The sequence below is a fragment of the Ylistrum balloti genome, unplaced genomic scaffold (assembly GCF_031769215.1).
Source record: "Ylistrum balloti isolate Yb309-2 unplaced genomic scaffold, AGI_CSIRO_Ybal_v1 Utg372090, whole genome shotgun sequence".
NCBI classification, from domain to species: Eukaryota; Metazoa; Mollusca; class Bivalvia; order Pectinida; family Pectinidae; genus Ylistrum; species Ylistrum balloti.
Window position 1 is genome coordinate 25,772 of NW_026783004.1, and position 23,268 is coordinate 49,039.

General features: G+C 37.9%; 4 protein-coding genes and 1 non-coding gene across 5 annotated transcripts; 1 reads left to right on the top strand and 4 right to left on the bottom strand.

The window, feature by feature from the left end:
• Positions 1-1,164: 1,164 nt before the first annotated feature.
• LOC132564233 (2-aminobenzoylacetyl-CoA thioesterase-like) lies at positions 1,165-1,956 on the bottom strand. The gene has a single exon (XM_060228904.1). The coding sequence runs from the start codon at positions 1,954-1,956 to the stop codon at positions 1,165-1,167; it is 792 nt and encodes a 263-aa protein (XP_060084887.1).
• A 1,053-nt stretch (positions 1,957-3,009) lies between these two features.
• LOC132564234 (ATP-dependent 6-phosphofructokinase 1-like) lies at positions 3,010-5,644 on the bottom strand. Its single transcript, XM_060228905.1, has 3 exons — positions 4,690-5,644; positions 4,152-4,472; positions 3,010-3,593 (listed from the first exon to the last, which is right to left on the bottom strand). Exons 1-3 carry the CDS (start codon positions 5,642-5,644, stop codon positions 3,010-3,012), a joined length of 1,860 nt encoding a protein of 619 aa, XP_060084888.1.
• Positions 5,645-7,546: 1,902 nt separating this feature from the next.
• On the bottom strand, positions 7,547-8,848 carry LOC132564235 (enolase-like). The gene has a single exon (XM_060228906.1). The coding sequence runs from the start codon at positions 8,846-8,848 to the stop codon at positions 7,547-7,549; it is 1,302 nt and encodes a 433-aa protein (XP_060084889.1).
• A 77-nt stretch (positions 8,849-8,925) lies between these two features.
• On the bottom strand, positions 8,926-8,998 carry Trnaa-ggc (transfer RNA alanine (anticodon GGC)). The gene has a single exon. It is a non-coding gene; the product is annotated as a tRNA-Ala (tRNA).
• A 4,729-nt stretch (positions 8,999-13,727) lies between these two features.
• Positions 13,728-15,005, top strand: LOC132564236 (anaerobic magnesium-protoporphyrin IX monomethyl ester cyclase-like). Its single transcript, XM_060228908.1, has one exon. The coding sequence runs from the start codon at positions 13,728-13,730 to the stop codon at positions 15,003-15,005; it is 1,278 nt and encodes a 425-aa protein (XP_060084891.1).
• Positions 15,006-23,268: the final 8,263 nt, after the last annotated feature.

A 23,268-nucleotide genomic window follows, 5' to 3' on the forward strand; every position in this document is an offset into this window, starting at 1 on the left:
CTTCTTCACTTGTTGTCTGACCATGGCTATGAATGAGCCGTTGAGTGTCGTCAAAGGTATATGAATCTGATGAGAATTTTTCTTTTACAGCTGTTACAAATGTTTCATTTAGGATCGTGTCTTGTATTTGTTTTTTAGCTTCTGTTTTGGGGGGTGTTGCTAAAAGGTCGACGCCGAGTAGATCTTTGATATAGGGTAAAAAATGAGGTAGTGGTTCATCAGCAAAAAATTGATATTCTGCGCGGTTACTACGAAAGATAACGTTTTGTTCAGAGTCTAGTGTAAAACCACTGCCTTTAAAGCCCCAATGGTGCGCGTTTTTGTTGTTTTTTTCAGTCATATTGATCCTTTAAGTTTTGAATACGTTGGCGAACAATATCAGTTAATGTTTGTAAATGTAAGAGTAAAGCGTCAGCGGCGTCTTCTTGCCAATTTTCTGGTAGGTGTTTTTTAGGGTCAATTGCTTCTCCAAAATAAAGGTCAATACGTTTTGGATGTATTAACCGTTGTCCTTTTGGCCACACTTTTGAAGCACCTTTAATATAGATTGGTACAATTGGAACGTCTAACTGACTAGCTAAAATAGCGATACCTGGCCGGAATGGCAATAGTTCATTTCCTTTAGAACGTGTACCTTCTGGAAAAATTAAAATTCCTTTTTGATCCTCTTGTAAAAAAGGGCGGCAGGATTCAATAGTTGCTTTAAAAGAAAAGTTACCTTCTTTGCGTTTACCTTTTTTCCTATCGACGGGTATGGGCAGTAGAAATAATTTTAGAAAAAAATAGCGAATAGGATGGGCAAACCAATAATCGACAGCTGCAAGAATACCTAGACGATGGAATCCTAAACCACTAGCGATGGCAATTAGGGGTGTGTCTAAATGGCTTGTATGATTACTACAAAAGATTGCACTTGTTTGTGGAATTGCTTCTTTATTGAAGATACGTAGAGGAGTATAAAACTTAAAAATAAATCTACAGTAAAGTGCAAATAGTTTTTTTAAAAGATAGCTCATTATGTGATAGTTAACGCAGCAAAAAAATTAGTATTTGGTAAATTTTAGTTGTTATATAAAAAATAAATAGTTTTTCAAGGAAGTTAAGAAACTTGTTTGGTTTAAAAACTGCCTTCTATTCTACACAGAATTAATTATGTTGTTGAATCTAGGATGGTTTGAAAGAAGCATCGTTGCCAAATTCTTTGACGACTGTTTTGATCATTGCTTGTAGATTTAAGGTAAAAGAATCTTTTGGCTGTCCAATGTCTGCTGTATAGAGTTGGTTCATTAGATGTTTTAAAGCTTGATCGATACTACCATGTGTTATGTGTAGTGTCTCTAAAATTGTATTTTTAAAAGCGATTGTTGCAGCTATTGATTGTGATATATACGTTTTTGCCTCTTCTCCTTGTAGCGCATAGTTATGTGGTAAACAGAGGTAGTCAATGTCAAGGTTTGTAAGTTTCTCTAAACTTTTTAGATACGTTGTATAACTCTGAAGAAATTCAGGCATAATGTTGCCTGTTCTATCTGGTATGCCTGTAGCTTCACCTGGAATAAGTGCTTTAGCTTCGGGGATATAGAAACTAATAGAGTCACGTGTATGGCCAGGTGTGTAGATCACCTGAATACTAATGCCACCAAGGTCTAGTATCTCTTGATCTTTTAGAAATAGGTCTACGGGAAATGTTTCAAATAGGATAATATTCTTTTTGAGTTCTGGTGTGACGTTATTTAGGAATGTGTCATTTAGGGTTCGAATTAATTGGATAGCATTTGGGCGTTGAATAATATCGGCTAAAATAGGGTGGGCACCAATAGATAGTTGAGGATATCTTTGTTTTAACAATGGCGTGCAGCCAAGATGGTCGTAATGGGAATGTGTTAATAGGTGGAGGTCTAGCTGATTTGTTGGCTCAAGGTAATCTTGTAGTGTTTGAGATATCAGTGATCCCATAATAGTAAAACCAGAATCAACTAAACAAGAACGTTCGCCTCTAATGAAGTATAAGAGAAGACCTGGATGGCCAATTAAGTAAAGGTTTTTCGTCAGTTTTCCTGGTGCGGTTATACGCATAAGCTATTTATTGTTTACGGCGTCCAAAGACAGTGAGATTAATATAACGTTGAGGGTTTTCTTTGAGATCCTTTAGAAGTTCGACAACGCTGTCATGTAGATCTTCTTCTAAGAAAAGTTTACCGATGGATCCTTGGCCTGTTACTGTTTTTGAGAATAATATGTCTAATGCGTTTGATGTTTCTAGCAAATTTTTATATATATCCTCTGATGCAAGCAGTTTTCCAAGTGTGCCTTGTCCTTGGTTTAGGTTGTTGATAAGTGTTTCTATCTGTGTGTGTATATTGTCTTCTTGAATAAGTTTACCTAATGTACCTCTAGCAGTTGCTATGTCTTTTAGAACAATATTGAGATTTTTTAATGTTTTTACTGCTTCGTTATGTAATGTGTCTTGGCGGACCAGTTTTCCTAATGTTCCTTCTCCGGCAGCCAAGTCTTTAATAACGTTTTCAATACGTCCTAAAGAGGTTTGTAATGAGGTAATAATACCACTTGTTTTTTCAATGACATCTCCTAATTCTAAAGGGGGTGATGTCTGAATGGGATCTCCGTTGTTTAAAATGTTTGCTTCAGGAGAGCCCATTGTAATATTAACGATTTTATTGCCTAGAAGTCCTTTGGTTGTTAATAATGCTTTTGAATCAGAGCGGATAAAATCTTGGTAAGCAGTTCTGATTGCTAGAATAACGCGAATTTTTCCTTCTGTTTTTGTTGAGAGCTGAAGTTCTTCAACAAGCCCGACATCTACACCATTTAGCCAAACCGGTTGGCCAGTATTGAGACCTTGTACGTTTGTGAAGTCTGCGATAAGACGATAAGACGATGTAAAAAAACCTGTTTTACGACCTACTGTTAAGAGAGAAAGTGTTAATATGGCAATTGCGATTGTTGCAAAAATACCACTGCGTATTAAACGTTTTTGTTCAGAATGATTCATGTTGTCTCCAAGGAGCGAAAGTCGACAATATAAGGGTCTTTACTTTGACGAAAAGCTTGAGTAGTGCCATCAAAAAAAATGCTTCCGTCACGAATTAAGATAACACGGTCTGCTATATAATAGGCATAGTGAAGCTCATGTGTCACCACGAGTGATGTTGTGCCTAATTCTTCTTTTATACGTTTGATGACGGTTAAGACTTTTCGTGCTGTAATAGGGTCTAAACCGGTTGTTGGTTCATCGTATAGCATGATCGTTGGATTTCCTACCATTGCTCGCGCGATGGCAACACGTTTTTTTTGGCCACCACTTAATTCTCCAGGAAAACGATTTCGGTACTCAGGTAGATCTACAAAAGAGAGTTTTTCTTGAACTTCATGTTCAATAATATTGTGGTCGATATTTGGTGTTCTAGTTAGACGAAAACCAACATTTGCTTCAACGGTTTCACTATCAAATAGAGCACCATGTTGGAAGACCATGCCAATATCTTTTCTAATAGGATAGAGCGCTCGTTCTTTTCGTCCATCAATACGCTCACCGAGAACGTGAATGCTGCCTTTTAAAGGTTGTATTAAACCTAAAATAAGAGCTAAAAGTGTACTTTTTCCTGAGCCGCTTTCGCCGAGAATGATGAGTGTTTCCGATTTATAGATATCTAAGTTTATGTCATTAAGAATCAATGGTCCACCAAAACCGACATCGACCTGACGAAGCGATATTTGTGTTTCTTGTTCCATAATTTAAATATTGCCTAGTTGTTAATTAAAAATGAATAATAGTTTTGTGACAAGAAAATCAGTGAAGAGTACAAAGATACTAGATAAAACGACAGCTTTGGTTGTTACTCGACCAACAGCTTCACTACCGCCACGTGCGCTTAAACCGACAGCACAGCTGATACTGCCGATAGTTATAGCAAAGACGAAACTTTTTAATAGTCCTCCTAAGATATCTACAAGATAAAGACTTTCTTGAATTGTTCTTGCGTAGTATAGTAGAGAAAAATCTAAGGCATAGTAACAAACCAGAAAACCACCAAATAAGCCGACAGCGTTGGCATAAATTGTTAATAATGGTAATGTTGTCATCAAAGCTAGCATGCGTGGCATTACAAGATATTGTCTAGGATCTGTACCAAGCGCTCGTAAGGCTGAAATTTGTTCTGTGACAACCATTGTCCCTAATTCGCTTGCATAACCTGCGCCAACACGCCCGGCTACCATTAATGCTGCTAAGACTGGTCCAAGTTCCTTTAGCAAACTTGTCGTAATGGCATTGCCTATCAGTGATTTAGCACCAAACTTTTCTAAGGTTAAGGCACCTTGTAGGGCTAAAACCATACCGCTAAACAGACCTGTTAAAAAGATGATGCTGAAGCTGCGAACACCAGCTGTTTCTATTTGTTTGGCAATTTGGCGCCAGGGCAGTGGACGTTCTAGCAGGGCACGCATTGCACCTGCAACCATATGAATAGTTTGGCCAATAAAAAGAAAAGTCTGTTTCATAATTATTCTGAGGTCAGGCTACTTGATTAAACAACCCTATGCAAAATTTAAGATTCAGCGTTCTTAATGAAGAGCGATTGTTATTTTTAGCTGTTGGTATATATGTCTTTATGATTACGAGTGCTTATTTTATAATGCCAGATAAAATATCAGCAATTTCTAACATACCTGTATTCAGTTTTGGTTCTTGTTGATTGATATTTGTTAAGGGGGTTGCTGTTTCGACTCCCTGGGTTAAACCAACGACATAGCTTAGTTGAGATTCTTTTAACGTTTGGATGGCATAAACACCTAAACGTGAAGCCAATAGACGGTCGCTAGCTGTTGGCGAACCTCCACGTTGTATATGGCCTAGAATTACAACACGAACTTTTAGATCATGACGGGCACTCTGTGTGACCTGTGTCGCTAGGTTGGTTGCACCTCCTGTTTCGTTACCTTCTGCAACAACGATAATGGCAACTTTTTTGCCAACATCAAAACCGGTATCTATTAGGTCGGTTAAATGTTGTACGTCTGTGTGTCTTTCTGGAACAATAACAGCCTCTGCTCCACTAGCTAAGCCGATTGCCGCTGCAAGCTGACCGCTTTGGCGTCCCATTACTTCAACAAAGAAAACCCGAGCCAGGCTAAATGCTGTGTCGCGGATTCGGTCAATGGCATCTAATGCTGTATTTACAGCTGTATCAAAGCCGATGGAAAAGTCGGTACCACCAACATCGTTATCAATAGATGCTGGAATACCAACGATACGTAACCCTGTTTCGTGATGCAATGCTGCTGCACCACGATAAGAACCATTGCCTCCAATGACAATAAGTGTATTAATATTCTGTTTTTTTAAAATAGCTGCTGCTTCTTGACGTCCTTCTGGAGTAAGAAACTGTTGGCAACGCCCAGTTCCTAAGAAGGTACCACCTTGTTGGAGTATATTTGATACAGATCTTGTTGTTAAGGGCTGAAATTCTTGATCGAAAATGCCATTGTATCCGTTACGAATGCCTGTAATTTGATAGCCAGCATATGACGCTGTACGAACAACAGCTCTGATGGCAGCGTTCATGCCTGGCGCATCTCCTCCACTTGTTAAGACACCAATAGTTATAGGATCATTTTGCGTCATTGTGCTACTTCTCCTCTTAGTAGCATACCAAATTTTTTGCCAAAGTTTTATTGACATGCTCTTTTAAAGTTGTTATTGTCACTTTATTAAAGTACCTATGGTACTTTAATAAAGTGTGGGGTTTTGTGGTTTTCTAAGGGAGATAATAATGCGTTTAGGTTTTAGATATGCTGTGGTTATAGTTCTAGGGATTAGTGTTTATAGTTGTGGTGGGCTGATTAGAAAACTTAGCACAGAGAATATAATAGCAACTGAGAGTGTCAATTCTAGGGCTCAGTTTTGGATGGATGAGCTAAATGATGTTATTGGTGATCGTCCATTTAACCAGATTTTCTTTTTTGGTAGCCATGATGCGGGCACTTATGATGTTGTCGAGCCGGTAATCGATCTTTTTGCAAGAACTCAAATAGCTACTGTTGGCTTGCAGCTTAAATATGGTAGTCGCTATTTAGACATTCGTATTCGTCGCCGTGATGGCCAATTTTTTGTCTTGCATGGCATTGCTACTTCTAATCATCCTGTCCAAATGGATTGGGACCAACTCAATGCATTTTTACAAGATACAAAGTCACGTAAAGAGGTTATTGTTTTACATTTGAGACAGTTTGACTTCGATGGCACTACGCGATCATCAACAGATACAACTGATATCCCCGCACAAACCTTACAAGATATCTACGAATATCAAAATAATTTAGCAAATAGTATTTTTTCTGGTTCAGCAATTCGTAAGCAAAATATTGAGCTAGATAGTCATGGCCGTATTGCTCGTCCAACTGTTAATGATTTGATAGATGGCGAGCGACAAAACCCTATTGAAGGTGGCTCTCTTATTATTCTGTCACCATTAGCACCACCAGATAATGATTATATTTGGTCGACAGCTGAGTTCTATTTTGATTATCAGCAAAATTTTGTTAATCCAGATGGGTCTAGAAAACCGTGGGTCAATCAAGTTTTTCAACTTAATTCAGCGGTTAAACAAATTACCGCGGTAACTCAGCGGATTGTTAATATTGTTGAATACAATACAACACCGTCGTTCCAGTTTATCGCTGCGGCTGAAACACAACGGCCTCAAGGGTTACCAAAAACAGTTCTTGAGACTGCCTTACGTTCTAATCAGCAGCTTCCTGGATTTTTATATCAAGTTTATACAGATGCAGGAGCTAAGTTTCTGGAGATTAATAGTAGTTTTAACTTTATGACGTTGGATAATGTTGGGAGTAACCCTATTTTGCCAGAATTATTGATCGCTATTAACCGTCAGCAGCCAGTACAAGAGTGGCCAGTTTGGTCTTGTATTCAATTTACAGGGGATGTTCTTGATATTCCTTTATTACAACAATCTGAGCAAGGTCAAGTTCGTATTGTTTTAGGAACTGAAACCATAGATGTCGCACCGCGTACAAATGCTTGTTTTACGCCCAATAATTATAAAGCATCAGATTTCAGTTCTCAGACTGCATTTCAGGCGTATCAACAATTTAATCAACGAGATGATCGTCTAGATTTATCTTTACGTATAGAGGTTCGTGCAAATGGTTCGAATTGGCAAGCAATTCCATTTGTTGAAGATCAAGAAGGGAAGCGGACAATTACTCAAACAAGCTTGCGAGAGTTTTTGTATCCAGGTGGTTTGGCTATGAGTCGTAATGCCTATATACGTGTGGGAACGTCATCAGGTGACCATAAAGGTATTGGTTGGTTGTCGTATAATGCTAGTGATTGTTTGTCAACAACACGTGGACAATTACCAACGGATCCCTCTTGTATTTATACAGACTTTACTCTGCCTTAGAAGCCTTTTCTGCTTTTTATGACAAAGGCACTAGTAAGTAGATTTCTGGCGTCTTTGTCATAAAAGCGATATTTAGTTAATTTTAGTTTTAATGATGTGTTTTATCGGTCGGTTAATTTTTGTACATGACTAAATGCTAGGCGACCAGGATATACAGCATCATTTCCTAAGGCTTCTTCAATACGTAGAAGTTGATTATATTTTGCGAGGCGGTCACTACGGCTGGTACTGCCCGTTTTGATTTGAGACGCATTTGTGGCGACAGCCAAATCTGCAATAAATGTATCTTCTGTTTCGCCACTACGGTGACTAATAACATTGCCATAGGCTGCATTTTTAGCAAGTTCAATGGTGTCTAATGTTTCAGAGAGACTACCAACCTGATTCACCTTGACGAGGATGGCGTTTGCGACTTGGGCATCAATACCTTGTTTTAGGCGGTTGACTTGAGTTACAAATAGATCATCACCAACTAGCTGACATTTATCTCCAATAGTATTCGTTAACGTTTGCCAACCTTCCCAATCATTTTCGTCCATTCCGTCTTCAATACTGATAATAGGATACTGTTCGACAAGCTTTTGATAATAGGCGACCATTGCTTTTGTGTCTAAGGTAGCTCCTTCTCCTTTAAGCTCGTAACATTTCGTATCACGGTTGAAGAATTCGCTAGATGCTGCATCTAGTGCTATCGTAATGTCTTTTTCTGGTTGATAGCCTGCTTGTTCTGTTGCCGTTAGAATGAGTTCAATTGCTTCTTGATTATTATTGAGATTTGGGGCGAAACCACCTTCGTCTCCAACACTGGTAGCAAGACCTCGTGTTTTAAGTATTGTTTTAAGATGGTGAAAAATTTCAGTCGCAGCCTGTAGGGCTTCTTTAAATGTAGATAACCCCCAAGGAATAATCATAAATTCTTGAATATCAAGGTTGTTATCTGCATGTTGACCGCCATTAATAATATTTAGCATTGGGACTGGCATGATATGACTATTGGTACCGCCGATATAACGCCATAAAGGAAGACCAACCGTTTGTGATGCTGCTCTTGCTGCTGCAAGGCTAACACCTAAAATTGCATTTGCACCCAGTTGGCTTTTATTAGGTGTTTTATCTAGGTCTAGCATTAACTGGTCTAAGTGGCGTTGTTCGGTGACATCGTAGCCAATTAGTTCCGGTGCAATTTTGTCTGTAATGGTAGCAACGGCTTGCTGGACGCCTTTGCCTAGATATCGGTTGTCACCATCACGGCGTTCAACTGCTTCGTATTCTCCCGTGCTTGCGCCACTAGGTACTGCTGCACGTCCTTGTATACCATTATCTAAATAAACTTCTGCTTCAACGGTTGGGTTGCCACGACTGTCTAAAATTTCACGTGCATGAACGTTTACGATAATGCTCATGTTTTGCCTCCTGGATGAATGGCTTTAAATGGAACTATTCAGAACTCTAAGGTTCATAATAGTTTGGTCAATAATATTGGAGCTGAGGGGGATCGAACCCCTGACCCCAACGCTGCCAGCGTTGTGCTCTCCCAGCTGAGCTACAGCCCCAACTAAATATATGATGATGTTTACTTCTTGAGAGAAAGATATTATCTCGAAAGTCTATTTGTGCGTCAACAAGCTAAGTTGAATGTAGATTTTTAAAAGTTGCTAGGCGTTCATCTGAAAGCATAGTAAATGTGATGGTAGCTTTTTTGACTTTTTAGATTATGGTTAAGGTGTAATGGTTAGAACACGTGTAGCTGCGCCAGCATAACCAATGTCAAAAAATGTATGGGTAAAAATATTGAATGGATCTCCTAAGTTGCTGACTCCTAGTAGCGACCAAGTATAGGTGCCTGGTGGTAATAGATCTTTGGGTAGTGTAAATGATGTTTGGTTTTTTGGGAATCGTATTGCGAGACTAGGCGAAGTCGTTGTACTTAGATCTGTTGCATAAAATGCTAATAGTAGAGCACCTAAAGCCGACGTGTCAATAATTTGCCATACAAAGGTAGTTGGCATTGATGTTGTTGTTCCAGCTTGTGGTGAAGTTAGGTCTGGAATTGAGTCAGTAGGTAAAATTTCAAACAGACGTGTACCGTAGCGTTCTCCGCTTTGAGTGTCTTTAAATGTACCCACAAGAAGACCAGTAGAATCGGCTTTAGTCTGTATAGGTGTCTCTAGACTTACTTTTAGTGTTCTTGTCTCAAGGAATAAGTATGGATCTGTGATGTTACTAAAGAGTGTTGCAACCGAATTAAGTCGACCTTCATTGGGCACCGATGGATTATTATCTAATGCATAATCAGAAAATTCCAGATTTAGTTCTGATATATTGCTTGTGATGCCTGTTGTCTGTAGCGATGAGTCAACAGTGGTTGCGCCGTCTATTTTATTTAATATAGCACCTGTTCCGATTGGAATTCCAGATTTTGTTGTTGCATTTTGATTGACGGTAAACGTTTTGGTGTACTGGTGTGTTTGGCCAGATCGCTCTAAGGTTCCTGTAAATAGTAACTCTAAACCTTGAGGTAAGGGGTCCATATAAGTTAATGTTTCGAATTGAAATATAGCTGGTGTATGTAGCGACGGAATGAGATCTTTTGTTTGTTTGAAAAAAGGTACATTGATCGTTGTATCTTTGATTTTTAGGGACCAAGAAATTAAATCATAATTACCAGGATCTACGACAAGTGAGAAAGCGGGTTTGCCTGGGTACGTAGAAATAAATTCTTTTTCTGTAATATTTGTCTCGAGCCAACGTGGTGCTGTTGTCGATGGAGATTGGTAGGAAACTGTGTAACTAAAGCTTGTTTGTAAGGGGTTACCCCAAATATCAACAAGTTTGCTCGCATCGCCATTGTAGCGAATTAGGTCATTTGTTTGTAAATCGATATATGGTGTTATACGTATTGTGTAACCTAAGCCAGAAGCGACGTAATCTACGTGTAACGTGACAGGGTCTATAGTAGATCCTGGACGTGTTCTTATTGCTGTAACGCCGTTTGTAAAAGAGGTGACAGCTGGAATTGAGTTAAATGATAGCAGTAATTGTGTGTTGTTTTCTGTTGCTGTTGGTACGGTGCCACTTGTTTCAAGAGAAAAATTTAATGGCGTGGTCGTTGTGCTGGGGTCTAAAAAGATACCAAGGTAGTCCTGAGCAACAAATTGTTGCTCAGGTCCTTTGGCTTCTAGCCAAAGAGCAGTTACGTGCTTTGGGATTAAATTATTTAAAGAAAACTGGACCCTGAATAGAGCTTCTTGTGTGTCCATATTTAGGAGTTCAGCTTGTGTAGCAGTCATTTGTTGTATATCAGTTGCCGTTGTTCCAAATTTAGCTGTGAAGGTTAACGTATTTGGATCAGAAGGAGCTGGAGATAATGTTGTATATATAGTTATTGTTTGCGTTGTGGATGTTATTCTGAGTGTCGTACTTGAGACAGTTGCTGTTCCTAATGAGATGGTCTGTTCAGTGTTTTGTTCAGTTTTGAAACGGATGGTTGTTGATAAACCTTGGTGAAAATTTTGTAGGGATTTATCTTCTGTCGAAGTTAAACTACCTAAGTTGAGTTCAGTTATACGATTGGGGTCTAGTTGAGTAACCGGAAAGATCGAGACATTTTGGGCATTTTGCCAATGTAAAAAAACATCAATAGATGAAGATCCAGTAATGTCTGGGTATGTGATGGCTCGAGTAATATAGGTCACACTAGTATTCATATTTTGATCAAACATAATGTCAAACCTTGGCAAGAGTGAAGCTTGTGTTTGCGTTTGTGGTGTATAAATACTAGTTATCGTTGGCGATGTGCTATCTATCATGTAGATTGCTTGGGCCTGTACGGCTTGTCCTGTCTCTATGGTAGCTAAAACGTCAACAACCCAGGTGCCATCTTGTGTAAGTTCAATACTTCTTGTGGTGCTTCTAAAGTTACCAGTAGGTTCTCCTTGACGAAAAATACGTGCAACGAGAGTAGCTTCTGTATCAGTAGCAATGGTTACGGTTAAGGGAGGGCGGAAGCGACCGTTTTGTGGGAACATCGTCATTGTTAATGTTGCTTGAGGGATAATTGTAATATGTAAGGATTTCCAAATATCAGTACAGGGGTCGTAGACAATAACCTGATTACTTGTTGCTTCTAAAGGAAAGGGGCCAGTGTAATTGATGGGTGTTTGTTCTGGTGCTGTTACAGTTGTTATTGTGCTTGTCGTGGTTGTTTGGGAGGTTTCTTCGCTTGTAATATGTACAAACTTTACGTCATCAGCATAGGTCGAAGTAATCTCTAGTGTTACTGGTTGTTGATATACTCCAGGTTGTAGCGAAAAAGCGAACTCACAATCCTGCAGTCGTGTTTCTGTTTTTGTTGATGTTGTCGTATTACAGGCAGCTAGAAGATATACGAAACTAAATAGTTTGAATAAAGAGTATTGTTTAAAGTGCCTCGTAATGATGTTGTGTCTAAGCATATCTATGGCGTCGGACAGTCTGTCGTCTGTAATTTGAATGACTGAAGCGTTACATCATTTGGATAATTAAATTGGCCATCTGGTCCAGGGGCAACTATGTCAAAGCGGTCTAGTTCTTGGGCGTTGTTATAAAAAAAGATAGTCCCAACGACAGGTATACTTAAGGGGGCGCTATAGGTTTCGATCCTGTTCAATTGACCTGAAACGCTATAGGAATAATATTCTGTTGAAGCGGAGATGTCGTCACTGGAACCATAAACCATATCTTGGCCAGGGTTTGTGTATCTTGCCGTTTTTGTTAGTTGTGTGGTGTTATAAGCATAGGTTGTATAAGTAGCATAATCATCTTCTGTCAACCATTCTAAGTCATCACCTGGCAGTGTATAACGTGTAAAATTTGTTATTAAACTTGCTGTAGTTTGGTAGGTAAAATGACTTGTGAGCTCATCATCGTTTGTTCCCCAAATACGATCAAAGCCTGGATGTCCAAATGTGATACCAGTTGTTTCTCCTGATTGAGCTGGAAAGAGTCGTTCCCGTATAGCTCTATCTGAATGTAGGCGGATGCAGGTTGTATCTGTCAATTGGGTTGTGTAACGTTCTATATAGCCAACACCATCATCTAAAATATCACGCCTATCGATTATATTTGCTGCGATATCATCAGCTGTACGCCAGGTGTTATCTGAACCAGGGCTTAAGTAGACAATGCTAACTCCTATATGCCCTTCGTTGTTTGGTGGTTGTATGTTTAAGGTTGTATTTGTACTGATGGCAATTATTTGCCGAGCTGCGGTGACTTCATCTCCTGAATGCCAGATGCTATCTGAACCTGGATTGTCATACATGTCAAAGTCAAAACACTGTAGAGATAGTTCTGTGACAAAGAAATCTGTAGCTGATAAACAGGTTTCAGAAGGTGTTGTGGTTGGTGGTGGCGTAGTTGGTGTTACTGGTGTAACCCATTCAGGTTGTGATGGTAGTTCTAGTAATGGGTTATTAAACGTAATAGGTGTACTTGCGATGCTAAGGGTATGATTGGGAAATAATGCGTAAACGTTGTATGTAACCTGTTGTAAGGAAAAGACCTCTTCTGTAAAAGAGTTCTCTTTAGTCTCAAACCAATAAATAACTCTTCCTTGGCTATCATAAGAAATCCGATTTGGTGTTTTTGTTGTTCGTATACCTCTAAATTTAGTTTTTGCGCTAGGACTTGTCTTTGCTGCGGTGCGTGTAATATTGTAGCCAATAATACTAGTTGCTGGATGGGGTTGCCAGGTTAATGTGATTTGCTGTGAGTTTGTATCGTAGGTGATGTTGATGTCTGAAACGGCCTGAGACCTTGCCTCTTCATAAGGATGAACTGCCTGTCGTTTATCAACAAACGTTGTTGTTGATAGTTCTTCTGAACAACTGGAAGTTAGCAGAAGGAGTATCAAGACGGAAAAGAGTTGTGAAGATTGTTTTTGTAAGATAAATATCCCCATTAAATTTAAAAATAAAAAAACAATATTTCTAAAAAGACATGATAAAGAAACAGACTTCATTTATCAACTATTAATGCAGCTTAAGTCTTGAGAAATGAGATAATAAAGATCGAATATCTAATGCTTACCTTGTTTTGCATAGATTTTTATTAGAGGTTTTATGCTGTGAGGTTCCTTTGATGAATATCTTACTTGTTCATGCGCCACGGTTTCATATCGTTGGTTTTCCCGGACCTAAACAAATTTATAGCTCGACAAGTTATCCACCACTAGGATTACTCTATATCGCAGCTTATTTACAAAAAGAACGTCCACAGTACGATGTTTCTTTTTTTGATTATATGCCCGATAAAGTTTCTTATGAGGCGATTGTACCAACATTGCAAAAATTGCAACCAGATGTTGTTGGATTAACAGCATATACTTATGTGCTGTATGACATTTATGCCGTATGTCGTTTAGTTAAACAATATGTACCGAAGTGTAAAATTGTTTTGGGTGGTCCTCATAACGATATTTATCCCCATGAGACTATACAACAGGATTTTGTTGATTATTTGGTAAAAGGTGAGGGTGAACAAACTTTTGCTCAACTGTTAGATCATCTAACAGGTACACGTCAACTCAAAGATACGCCAGGTATTTATTTTCAAGCTCCAGAAGGTAATATTGTATTTACTGGTGAGCGGACACCGATCCAGGATATTAACGCATTGCCAATACCTGCCAGAGACTTAGCGGGGCTCAATCAATACTATTCTATTATTAATCCTGGGTATCGCGAAACGACAATCATTTCTAGTCGAGGTTGTCCTTTTCGTTGTAATTTTTGTGACGTTGGTGGGCGAAAATATCGCTATCGTTGTGCTAAGTCTGTTGCCCAAGAAATGCGACAATGTGAGGAGACAGGATTTGAATTTGTCCAATTTATGGATGATACCTTTAACCTTTTTCCCAAAAAAGTCAAAGCACTATGCCACGAGATTATTGCACAAAAAATTACTATTCCTTGGTGCTTTCGTGGGCGTGTTGATCAAGTCGATGAAGAAATGTTTGACCTTCTCAAGCGGGCGAATTGTAAGCGTATCTTTTTTGGTGTTGAATCTGGATCTGATGAAATGTTGGCCTATATTGGCAAGCGTATTACACGGGCGCAGACTGAACGTGCCTTTATCTTGGCTAAGCAGGCAGGTATTGAGACGGTTGGTTATTTTATGTTGGGGTTTGTAAAGGAAACGCGTGAACAAATGCTAGAGACTATTGCCTTTGCAAAAAAGATACAGGCAGATTATGTGCATGTGACAATTACAATTCCGTTGCCTGGCACACCACTTTGGGATGAAGTTTGCCTGGATCCTAATTTTCCCAAAGATTACTTACGAGACTATACACATGATCCTGTAAAGAATTTTGAGCTTCTACCTTGGAGCCAAACCCACAGCTATGAAGAATTGTATGCGTTAAACAAAAAATTCTATCGTGAATTCTATTTTCGACCATCGTATCTTTGGAGACGATTGAAACAAGTACGGTCATTAAAAGAGTTATGGCGTAAATTGAGAGCGGCTTGGAACTTAATGTTGTTTCAGTTTGATCGTTTGGTTCAGAAGTCTGCCTAATATAGACTCTGCTATAGTTTTGAACGTTGTGCCCTTAATCTTATAAATATCAATTCAGCAGTCGTAAAACTAATGAGTAAATAACACCAGATACTAAGGCTAATTCGCTGGGATAGGGTCCCTAAGTTTTGATAACCTGGTAGAAAGATGACGATTCTGAAAATAATAAATGTCCAGGTTGTTATATAGCTACGGATCATCCATTCTTGATGTTTGTTAATCGCTTTTTGGCGTATTGTTAAATATCCCATTAGTGTTGTAAATCCCCAAATACAATCTGTTGTAATCAGTGTAATGGCGACAGAAAATCCATATTTTGTATATACCGCAAGAAGCAGTGCTGGTAGAAACGAGAGTGCAACACCTAAAAGGTATATATAGCCAATATATCGATGTGATTTATGGTTACGTTTTGCCAGAATTAATTGGATTGGCCCCAGTAGTAGCGGTAATGTCCCTGCGGATGTATGCAGAAGTAACCAGTAGCGTAGCGGCCAATGATAGGTATAGGCTTGTGGAGTTAAATTAAAAAATGGTAGTGCAAAGTGAACAAATATCCATAGCGAGATTAAAAATATCACAGCTGAAAGATAAAATATGAGTGAAGCGTTTTGCATTATTTTAATATTGATATAGAAATATAGGATCTATTATTTAGCATACAAGATGAATGTTTATCGCCATAGAAGTATATCTCTTAGAATCAAGAAATTGTTGTATGTCTAATAGTTGTTGATACGTGTTTATAGAGTGATGACAAAAATGATTGTTTCTTGACCTGAAGTAATTTGTTCTAGATATGGAGATGCTTTTAGGTTATTTAATAATGCTTTTTCGTTACGTAGTAGCATTTGTTGATGAAACACAATATGCGTAATACCTAATTTTGTGAGTTTTTGTAAGGCGCTATGGCTAGGTAAATTATCGATAGCTTTTTGTGCTTGAATACGTGCTTTAGAAAGATAGCTGTTAACACCATTTATCGTATTCCCATGGTGTTGTGTTTGCCATAGTACATAAATAATTTCACGATTAAATTCATACAGAGTTTGATCCGCATGTTTAAAACGAAGTCCTAATTTGCTGGGATAGTCTAATACAACTGCTTCCGGATATTGTTGCCAAAAATTTAGGTAGCTATCTGTTGCTTGTAGGTAAGGCTTTGCATCATAGGCCGGTAAAGGTATAGGGACATTTTCTATCAGGTGTATTGCCATAGCGACAGTACAAATGAGTAGTTGGATAAGTTTTGTACGCCCTATTGCTAAGGTGATGTGTTTAAGCGCTTGTGCTGCTAGGATGACTTCTGCAATAAGTGTAATAAAATATGCTCGTGATGGTACGCGTAGGTAATCAAAAAGTGGTATCCAGTCGTACAGTAATAATAAAGGAGAGGTGAACTCAAGTGTACCTAAGCTTGGTGTTGGCCCAAGTGCAAAAAATAAGCCAAGTAAGGCAACGAGTGTCAGTTCTAAGCGCTGGCGAGACCAGAACAAACCTAGTAAAGCAAGTAGATGTAAACCATAACCAACAAAAGCGTGGCGACGGATGAGAACCCAAAAATTTGTATCATCTGCTGTTATGGCATTGGTATAGAGTAGGTTGCCTGGTAGGATACGCTTAAAATCTTCTAAGACTAGGCTGCAACTTTGAATAACGCCAGCGGTGGACCATGGATTGACAGGGTTAATATAGAGATGACGATAGATAAAGATTAGCAAGTGGGGGGTACTCACTAAACCATAAGCAGCAATACCCCAGAGAAGTTGTTTTGTTTGAAATAGATGTGTTTGTCTGCACCGCTCTACTAAAATAAGTAATGCTAAGAGACAAGTCTGAAAAACAAAGACGTAGATAGAAACATATATTTCTATGCCGCCAATAAACGCTGCAGTTAAGAGCGTACGTAATCGAGGGTTACGAAAATAATGTCGTAAATAGTACCAACTTAGTGCTGGCAAAAAATAGCAGGTTATAACGCTGTCATCAAGGTTTGCTAGTAGGAAATTGTTGCAACTAAAGGCAAGTCCTGCAAATAGAGCTCCATAGACATGATGTGTGTAGTCATAGGCTAATTTATAAATAGCAAATCCGGATAAACTACAGATTGTTACAAGAAAGGCGTATAGTGTCCAGATATCATTTTTAATCAAGAATTTCAATATTAAAAACAGTAAGCCTCCAACTGGTGATGCTTCACCATAGGCTAAAAAATTTTTGGCGGGATACATTGCAGTGCCGTATTGAATATCGGTGAACCAGGCTTGCAATGTCTGTGAGTATGTATTACCAATTGCCATTGCAACCCAAGAGCTTAAATTACCAGGTAGGTTGCCCTGTAACGGCCACTGAACAAACAGTAAAGCAAAAAATAGGCAGTAAAAGCTAAGGGCTTTTTTATCGGAAGGTGTTGACATCTGTACTATTCTACTTTTTCCAAGAAGCATTGTTAAACGATAGAAGATGTCGGTAGTCTGACGGCATGTCAAGTTTCAGGATCGTTTTTAAAAAATGTATTCAAAAGATGTCTGTATTTATGAGTAGTCATTGTTTGTTTTTTCGTATCAATTTACGCTCGTTAGGTTTTTTTTGTGCGAAAATATAGATGCCATAGTGTTCGTATTGATCCTAGCGGTTGTTCTTATTACAAGGTAAGTTTCGTATTATTGTTTCAGATCTAACAAACAAATATTCGCTACATCAGTTTTTACAAGCATTGCGCTATAAAGAAGTAGTACTGATGACAGGTTTTTCTGTTTGTGGTGCTTTTTGGCAGTCTTTTACTCTGACTTCGGAATTTTTGTTCCAGTTATGTCTTATTTATCTAGGAGTCCTGTTACTTTTTCTTGCTATTTATGCAGCTAATAGTTTTTTAGGTTACCAAGCAGATTTAAATAATAATCGTTTACAGGCACAGCAATATTTATCCAGAAAGGCATTTTTATATATTGCTTTGTGTTGTCTCCTGTTAGCAAGTGTTTTTTTTAGTTTCTTCAATGCCAAAATAGTATTTCTTGGGTTAGTTATATTTGTCTTGTGGTTGTTATACGGTTTGCCAACCTATGGTTTAAAATCTTTGCCAGGTTTGGGAAGCTTATTTCATTTTATGATGGGTTATGCTCATTTTCATTTGTGTAGTTTGCCTTTTCAACCGCTAACTTATCAGAGCCTTAGTGTTGCTACCTACTTTGCACTTCTATTTGCAGGTGGTCATGTTTTTCATGAAATTATTGATTATAAGGTTGATAAACAAGAACAAGTTTCTACTGGGGCAGTTGTTTGGGGCCTTCCATATTCGATAAAAGTTGCCAAAATTATTTTTACACTGGCAGCTATTTGGTGTCTTGGCTTAATGTTTAATAATTTATTTAAACAACTTGTCGCTGCAAGTTTTTTTCTTGCTTATATTTTTCAGCTTGTTGTTATACGTATGTATCAAGGTCATTTAGAAAATGCTATGGTGCATTGTCGTGTTCAGGCTATGTATCGCATTGCCTATTTGGGCGCGGGGTTTGTCTTTATTATTTCGCAAACCATTTTAAACTAACGTCATAGACAACTTTTTTGGCGTTGTTAGATGACATTGCCGATACTATATTATTTGTTTAACCTTTATGGATGCCGACACAGAGGACAAAGTAGCCATTAGTTGTATGATTTACATTTACATGATTTCGGTCAACATGTATTTTTCTTTGAAAATTTTGTGTAAATGAAATTGTTGTAGCTAGTTCCTCCAGATAAATTGAGCTAATATCACGGGCCCAATATGTTTTTTTTGCGCTATTAGGGAACAATCGTTTTACTGTTGTTGGGGCTGTCGGTAGCATTTTGTTAAAGTAGACTGTTCGTGGTAGGCGCCAGTTTGTATAAGAATCTAAATTTAGGTTTTTGCAATAACTTTTCGCTTCATACCAATTATAGCGTTTATTGTTATCAAAACGTTGCCATAGATAATTTGTAGTGAGGTCTAAAATAATATTCTCAGTTAGATTAATATAACGTGTTTGACTAGAGAGTTTTTGTGCTTGTAGTGTTTGATGAAAAGAAACAATTAGTGAAGTAACTAACAATATTTTTATAAAGAAATGTCGTATTATCATTGAGAAAAAGTTATTGCTAATGTTTTGAGCATATGTGTCTACAAATCTTTTTTTGATACTGTTTTCTACAGTTATATTATATTAAGACTATTATATAAAGATACTCGCGTCTGACTAGTATACTGCACTAGTAAAAGAACATCGGAGTTTTTTTTGCAGCAAATACAACAAACGTTTACACGTAGAGCAACTTTGTTTGTTCTTTTGTTTTACACTAGTTTCTTTTTGTTGTTATTTTTACAATTCCCTTTACAGGGTGCATTGCCTGGCAATTGTGATTCTTGGTTTGCTGTTGCCTATAGTAACATTTTTCGTCTGAAGTTAGAAGAGCTTTTCTTTGGTATTCAGAGCGGTACAGCTATGTATCCGGTAACGACTGCTCTTTCTTATGGTGCTGCGCCTCCGGGGGGAGGGCTTTTCTTTCTATTTTTCCAATTATTAACTCCTAATGATGTTATTGCGTATTATTTATGGATTTCGACATTGTACATACTAAGTGCCTTTGGTATTTATTGTTTGGCACGTGAATATATTAAGAGTTTATTATGTGCTCTTTTCGTTGGTTTTAGTTTTGCGTGTAGTACATTTTTGTTTGCTAACATAGATGATTCGCTGGTTACCTTTTATTTTTTTCCGGCAATGAGCCTAGCCTATTTGAAACGGTACATTCGTACAAATGAAGCCAACAATATGTATAAAGCAGCATTGTTTGGTGGTCTGCAAATTTATTTTAATGTCTATGCATTCTTTTTCCAGAATGTTATGTTATCTATTGTGGTAGTCTGTGAATTTTTTCGTGTGCGATGGCAGCTACTTCGACGACCATTTTGGCTAGGTCTGTTAATGTATGCAGCCGTCTGTCTACCGTTTCTTCTGTTGCTTGTTTATCGTCATCAAACGTTTGCACCAGTTAATGTTTATGATCCTCTTGAGGTACTTGTAAGGCATTCTCTACAAATCATTGATTTTGTGAGAGTCTTACCTAATAATCTGATTTATCCTGACTTAGATATTCAACTTGGTTCAATGTTTTTGATACGTCGTCATGCCTTTCCTGGTATTTTGTTGATGCTCCTTGCAATGATCGGTTTTGTAATATCGAAGTACCGCGTAGAATGGTTTCTCATGTTACTTCTAGGTCTTCTATTTTCATTGGGGCCATATCCTGTAATCGGTCCTGTTATGTTGCCACCTTATCCTACGTTTGGTCCCAATGAGGTCAAGTCACCGATTAAATTTTTTTATGACTTTGTTCCCTTAGCAGATTACTTACGTGTTGTTCTAAGAGGGCATTTTATGAGTTTACTTGCGTTAAGTTTACTCGCAGGTAGTGGTCTTTTTTATGTTCTTTGTAGGTCTAAGAAACAATATCAGTTTGCTATTGTGATTATTGCGCTTTTAATTCATTTTTTTGAGCATGTTCCAATACCTATGCAGGCTTTTGCTGCTGATAAATATATGCATGCTCCCCGAGCACTTATTTCTTTTCTAGAGAAAGAGCCAGATGCAATTATTTTAGATTTTCCTACGAAGTTTGGTTCTGTACATATTAATGATTTTCAAGATATTTTTACTTATAATCGTGAACTGATCTATATCAATTGGCAAACACAGCATCGTCATAATACCGTCAGTGGTGTTAGTGGTTATTATCCCCGCTCAAGAATAAATATTCAGAAACATATTGACCAATTACCGAAACTAAAGGCGGTTGAGGCACTGCTTGATGTTGGTGTTGATTATCTTGTTTTTCACAAAAAACTTGTCTTAGACGGAGAAATGTATCATCTTGAGCGATTTAAAACGTCAAATTTTTTTGTATCTGTCGTTGATGATGCTGAAGTAGCTATTTTTAAGCTAGAGGTACCACAAGACGAGATAGATAATGTATTAGATTAACTATAGTGTAGGCAGCGGACAAAGTAACCATCCGTTTTATAGCGGACCTGAATATAACTTTTGGGTTTTTGTGTGAAAAAAAAAGCTGTTTCTGCAATTTCTTCTGCATATAGTAGTGCTTCATCTGCTACCCAATATCTTTTTGTTGTACTATTGGGGAACAATTTGTTAACGATTGTTTTGTCGATAGGTATACCTTGTTGTAGTAGCATTGTCAGAAACTGCTGTTTATCTGGAAGTCGCCAGTTTGTATAGGTCGCTAAACTTAAATTTTTGCAATAGTCTCTAGCTTCATACCAGTTATAACGTTGGTTGCTATCAATGCGCTGCCAGAGCAAATTTGTTTTGAGATCAAGAACAATATGTTCATTTAGATTGATGTAGCGTACTTGGTTAGGCCTTGTTTGTGCTTGTAGTGTTTGGTTTAGAAGAATAACAAAGGAGCCGGTCAAAAATATTCTGATAAGGAAACTATAAAAATTTACACCGGTCCTCATGTCAAACCCTTATAAAGATTGTTAGCTATTTGTAGTCGATAGCCGTAGACTATTTTAGCTCTATATTTAGAACCTGATATAAATATACTATATCAACGTATGTTTTTTTTATAGTCGTTTCAACGGTCAGGGAGCTTTTTTGAGACAGCTTGAAGAATTTTTTAGGCATAGAATAAATGTGACTGTTTTTTTATTTTATGCTCTTTTCTTTTTATTATTATTTTTACAATTTCCTTTACAAGGAGCCCTGCCAGGTAATTGTGATTCTTGGTTTGCCATTGCTTATGGTAATGTTTTTCGTCTCAGATTAGAAAGTCTTTTTTTTGATATTCCGAGTGGTACAGCGATGTACCCAGTCGAAAATGCACTTGTTTATGGTGACTCTCCTCCAGGCGGTAGCCTTTTATTTTTACTATTCCAGTTAATAACGTCTAACAATGTTATTAACTACTATTTATGGATTTCGACGTTATACATATTGAGTGCCTTTGGTGTTTATTGTTTAGCACGTGAATATATTAAGAGTTTATTATGTGCTCTTTTCGTTGGTTTTAGTTTTACGTGTAGTACATTTTTATTTGCCAATATAGACGATTCGCTGATTACTTTTTTTTTGCCGGCGATGAGTTTGACCTATTTGAAACGTTACTTTCGTACTCAAGAATCTCGCAATATATATAAAGCAGCATTATTAGCTGGTCTACAGATCTACTTTAATGTTTACGTTTTCTTCTTTCAGAATGCTATGTTGTTTATCGTGGTGGTCTGCGAATTTTTTCGTGTGCGATGGCAACTGCTGCGACGGCCATTTTGGCTAGCTATGTTGATGTATGCAACAGTTAGCATCCCATTTTTTTTAATACTTGTTTATCGACATCAAACATTTGCTCCGGTCAATGTTTATGACCCTCTAGATATTCTTGTCGTTCATGCTTTACAGCTTATCGATTTTGTTCGTGTGTTACCTGGGAATATTCTGTATCCAGAGCTAGAGATACCACTTGAGTCCATGTTTTTGATTCGTCGTTATGCCTTCCCAGGCGTGTTGTTGTTATTGTTAACGAGTATTGGCCTGATAACTTCGAAGTATCGTGGTGAGCTTTTACTGATAGCATTCGCAGGTATCCTCTTTTCACTTGGACCATACCCTATGGTTGGTCCGGTAACTATGCAGTCATATACTGCATATGGACCCCAAGGACCCGCCTCACCAATTAAGTTTTTTTATGATTTTTTTCCCTTGGCGGATTATTTACGTGTGCCACTAAGAGCCCATTTTATAACGTTAATTGCACTGGGGATATTGGCAGGTAGTGGGCTTTCCTATATTCTTCGTAGACCTAAGAAAAAATATCGGTTTGCTATTGTTATCGCTGCCTTTATAATTCATTTTTTTGAACATGTTCCAATACCTATGCAGGCTTTTGCTGCTGATGAATATATAGAGGTCCCACAGGCGCTTAGCTCTTTTGTCGAAGAAAAACCAGGTGTTGTCCTTTTACATTTTCCTGCGAAGTTAGGTTCAGTGTTTTTGTCCGATTTAGAAGATTTTTTTGCGTATAATCGCGAATTGATGTACATCAATTGGCAAACACAATATCGTCACAATACGGTTAATGGTGTGAGTAGTTATTATCCTCAATCAAGGGTAGATATCCAAAAACATGTTGATCAATTGCCAAAATTAGAGGCTATTAAAGCTCTTCTTGATATTGGTGTTGATTACATCGTTTTTCACAAAAACCTCGCGCTAGATGGCGAAAT

Coding starts and splice junctions, on each gene's coding strand:
- LOC132564233 (XM_060228904.1), bottom strand. CDS start 1,956: ATGGGATCACTGATATCTCAAACACTACAAGATTACCTTGAGCCAACA.
- LOC132564234 (XM_060228905.1), bottom strand. CDS start 5,644: ATGACGCAAAATGATCCTATAACTATTGGTGTCTTAACAAGTGGAGGA. Junction 4,473..4,689: donor AGAACCAAAACTGAATACAG/GTATGTTAGAAA, acceptor ATATGGTTGCAG/GTGCAATGCGTGCCCTGCTA. Junction 3,594..4,151: donor TTCAGCCTTACGAGCGCTTG/GTACAGATCCTA, acceptor CTCTTATTTTAG/GTTTAATACAACCTTTAAAA.
- LOC132564236 (XM_060228908.1), top strand. CDS start 13,728: ATGCCCGATAAAGTTTCTTATGAGGCGATTGTACCAACATTGCAAAAA.
- LOC132564235 (XM_060228906.1), bottom strand. CDS start 8,848: ATGAGCATTATCGTAAACGTTCATGCACGTGAAATTTTAGACAGTCGT.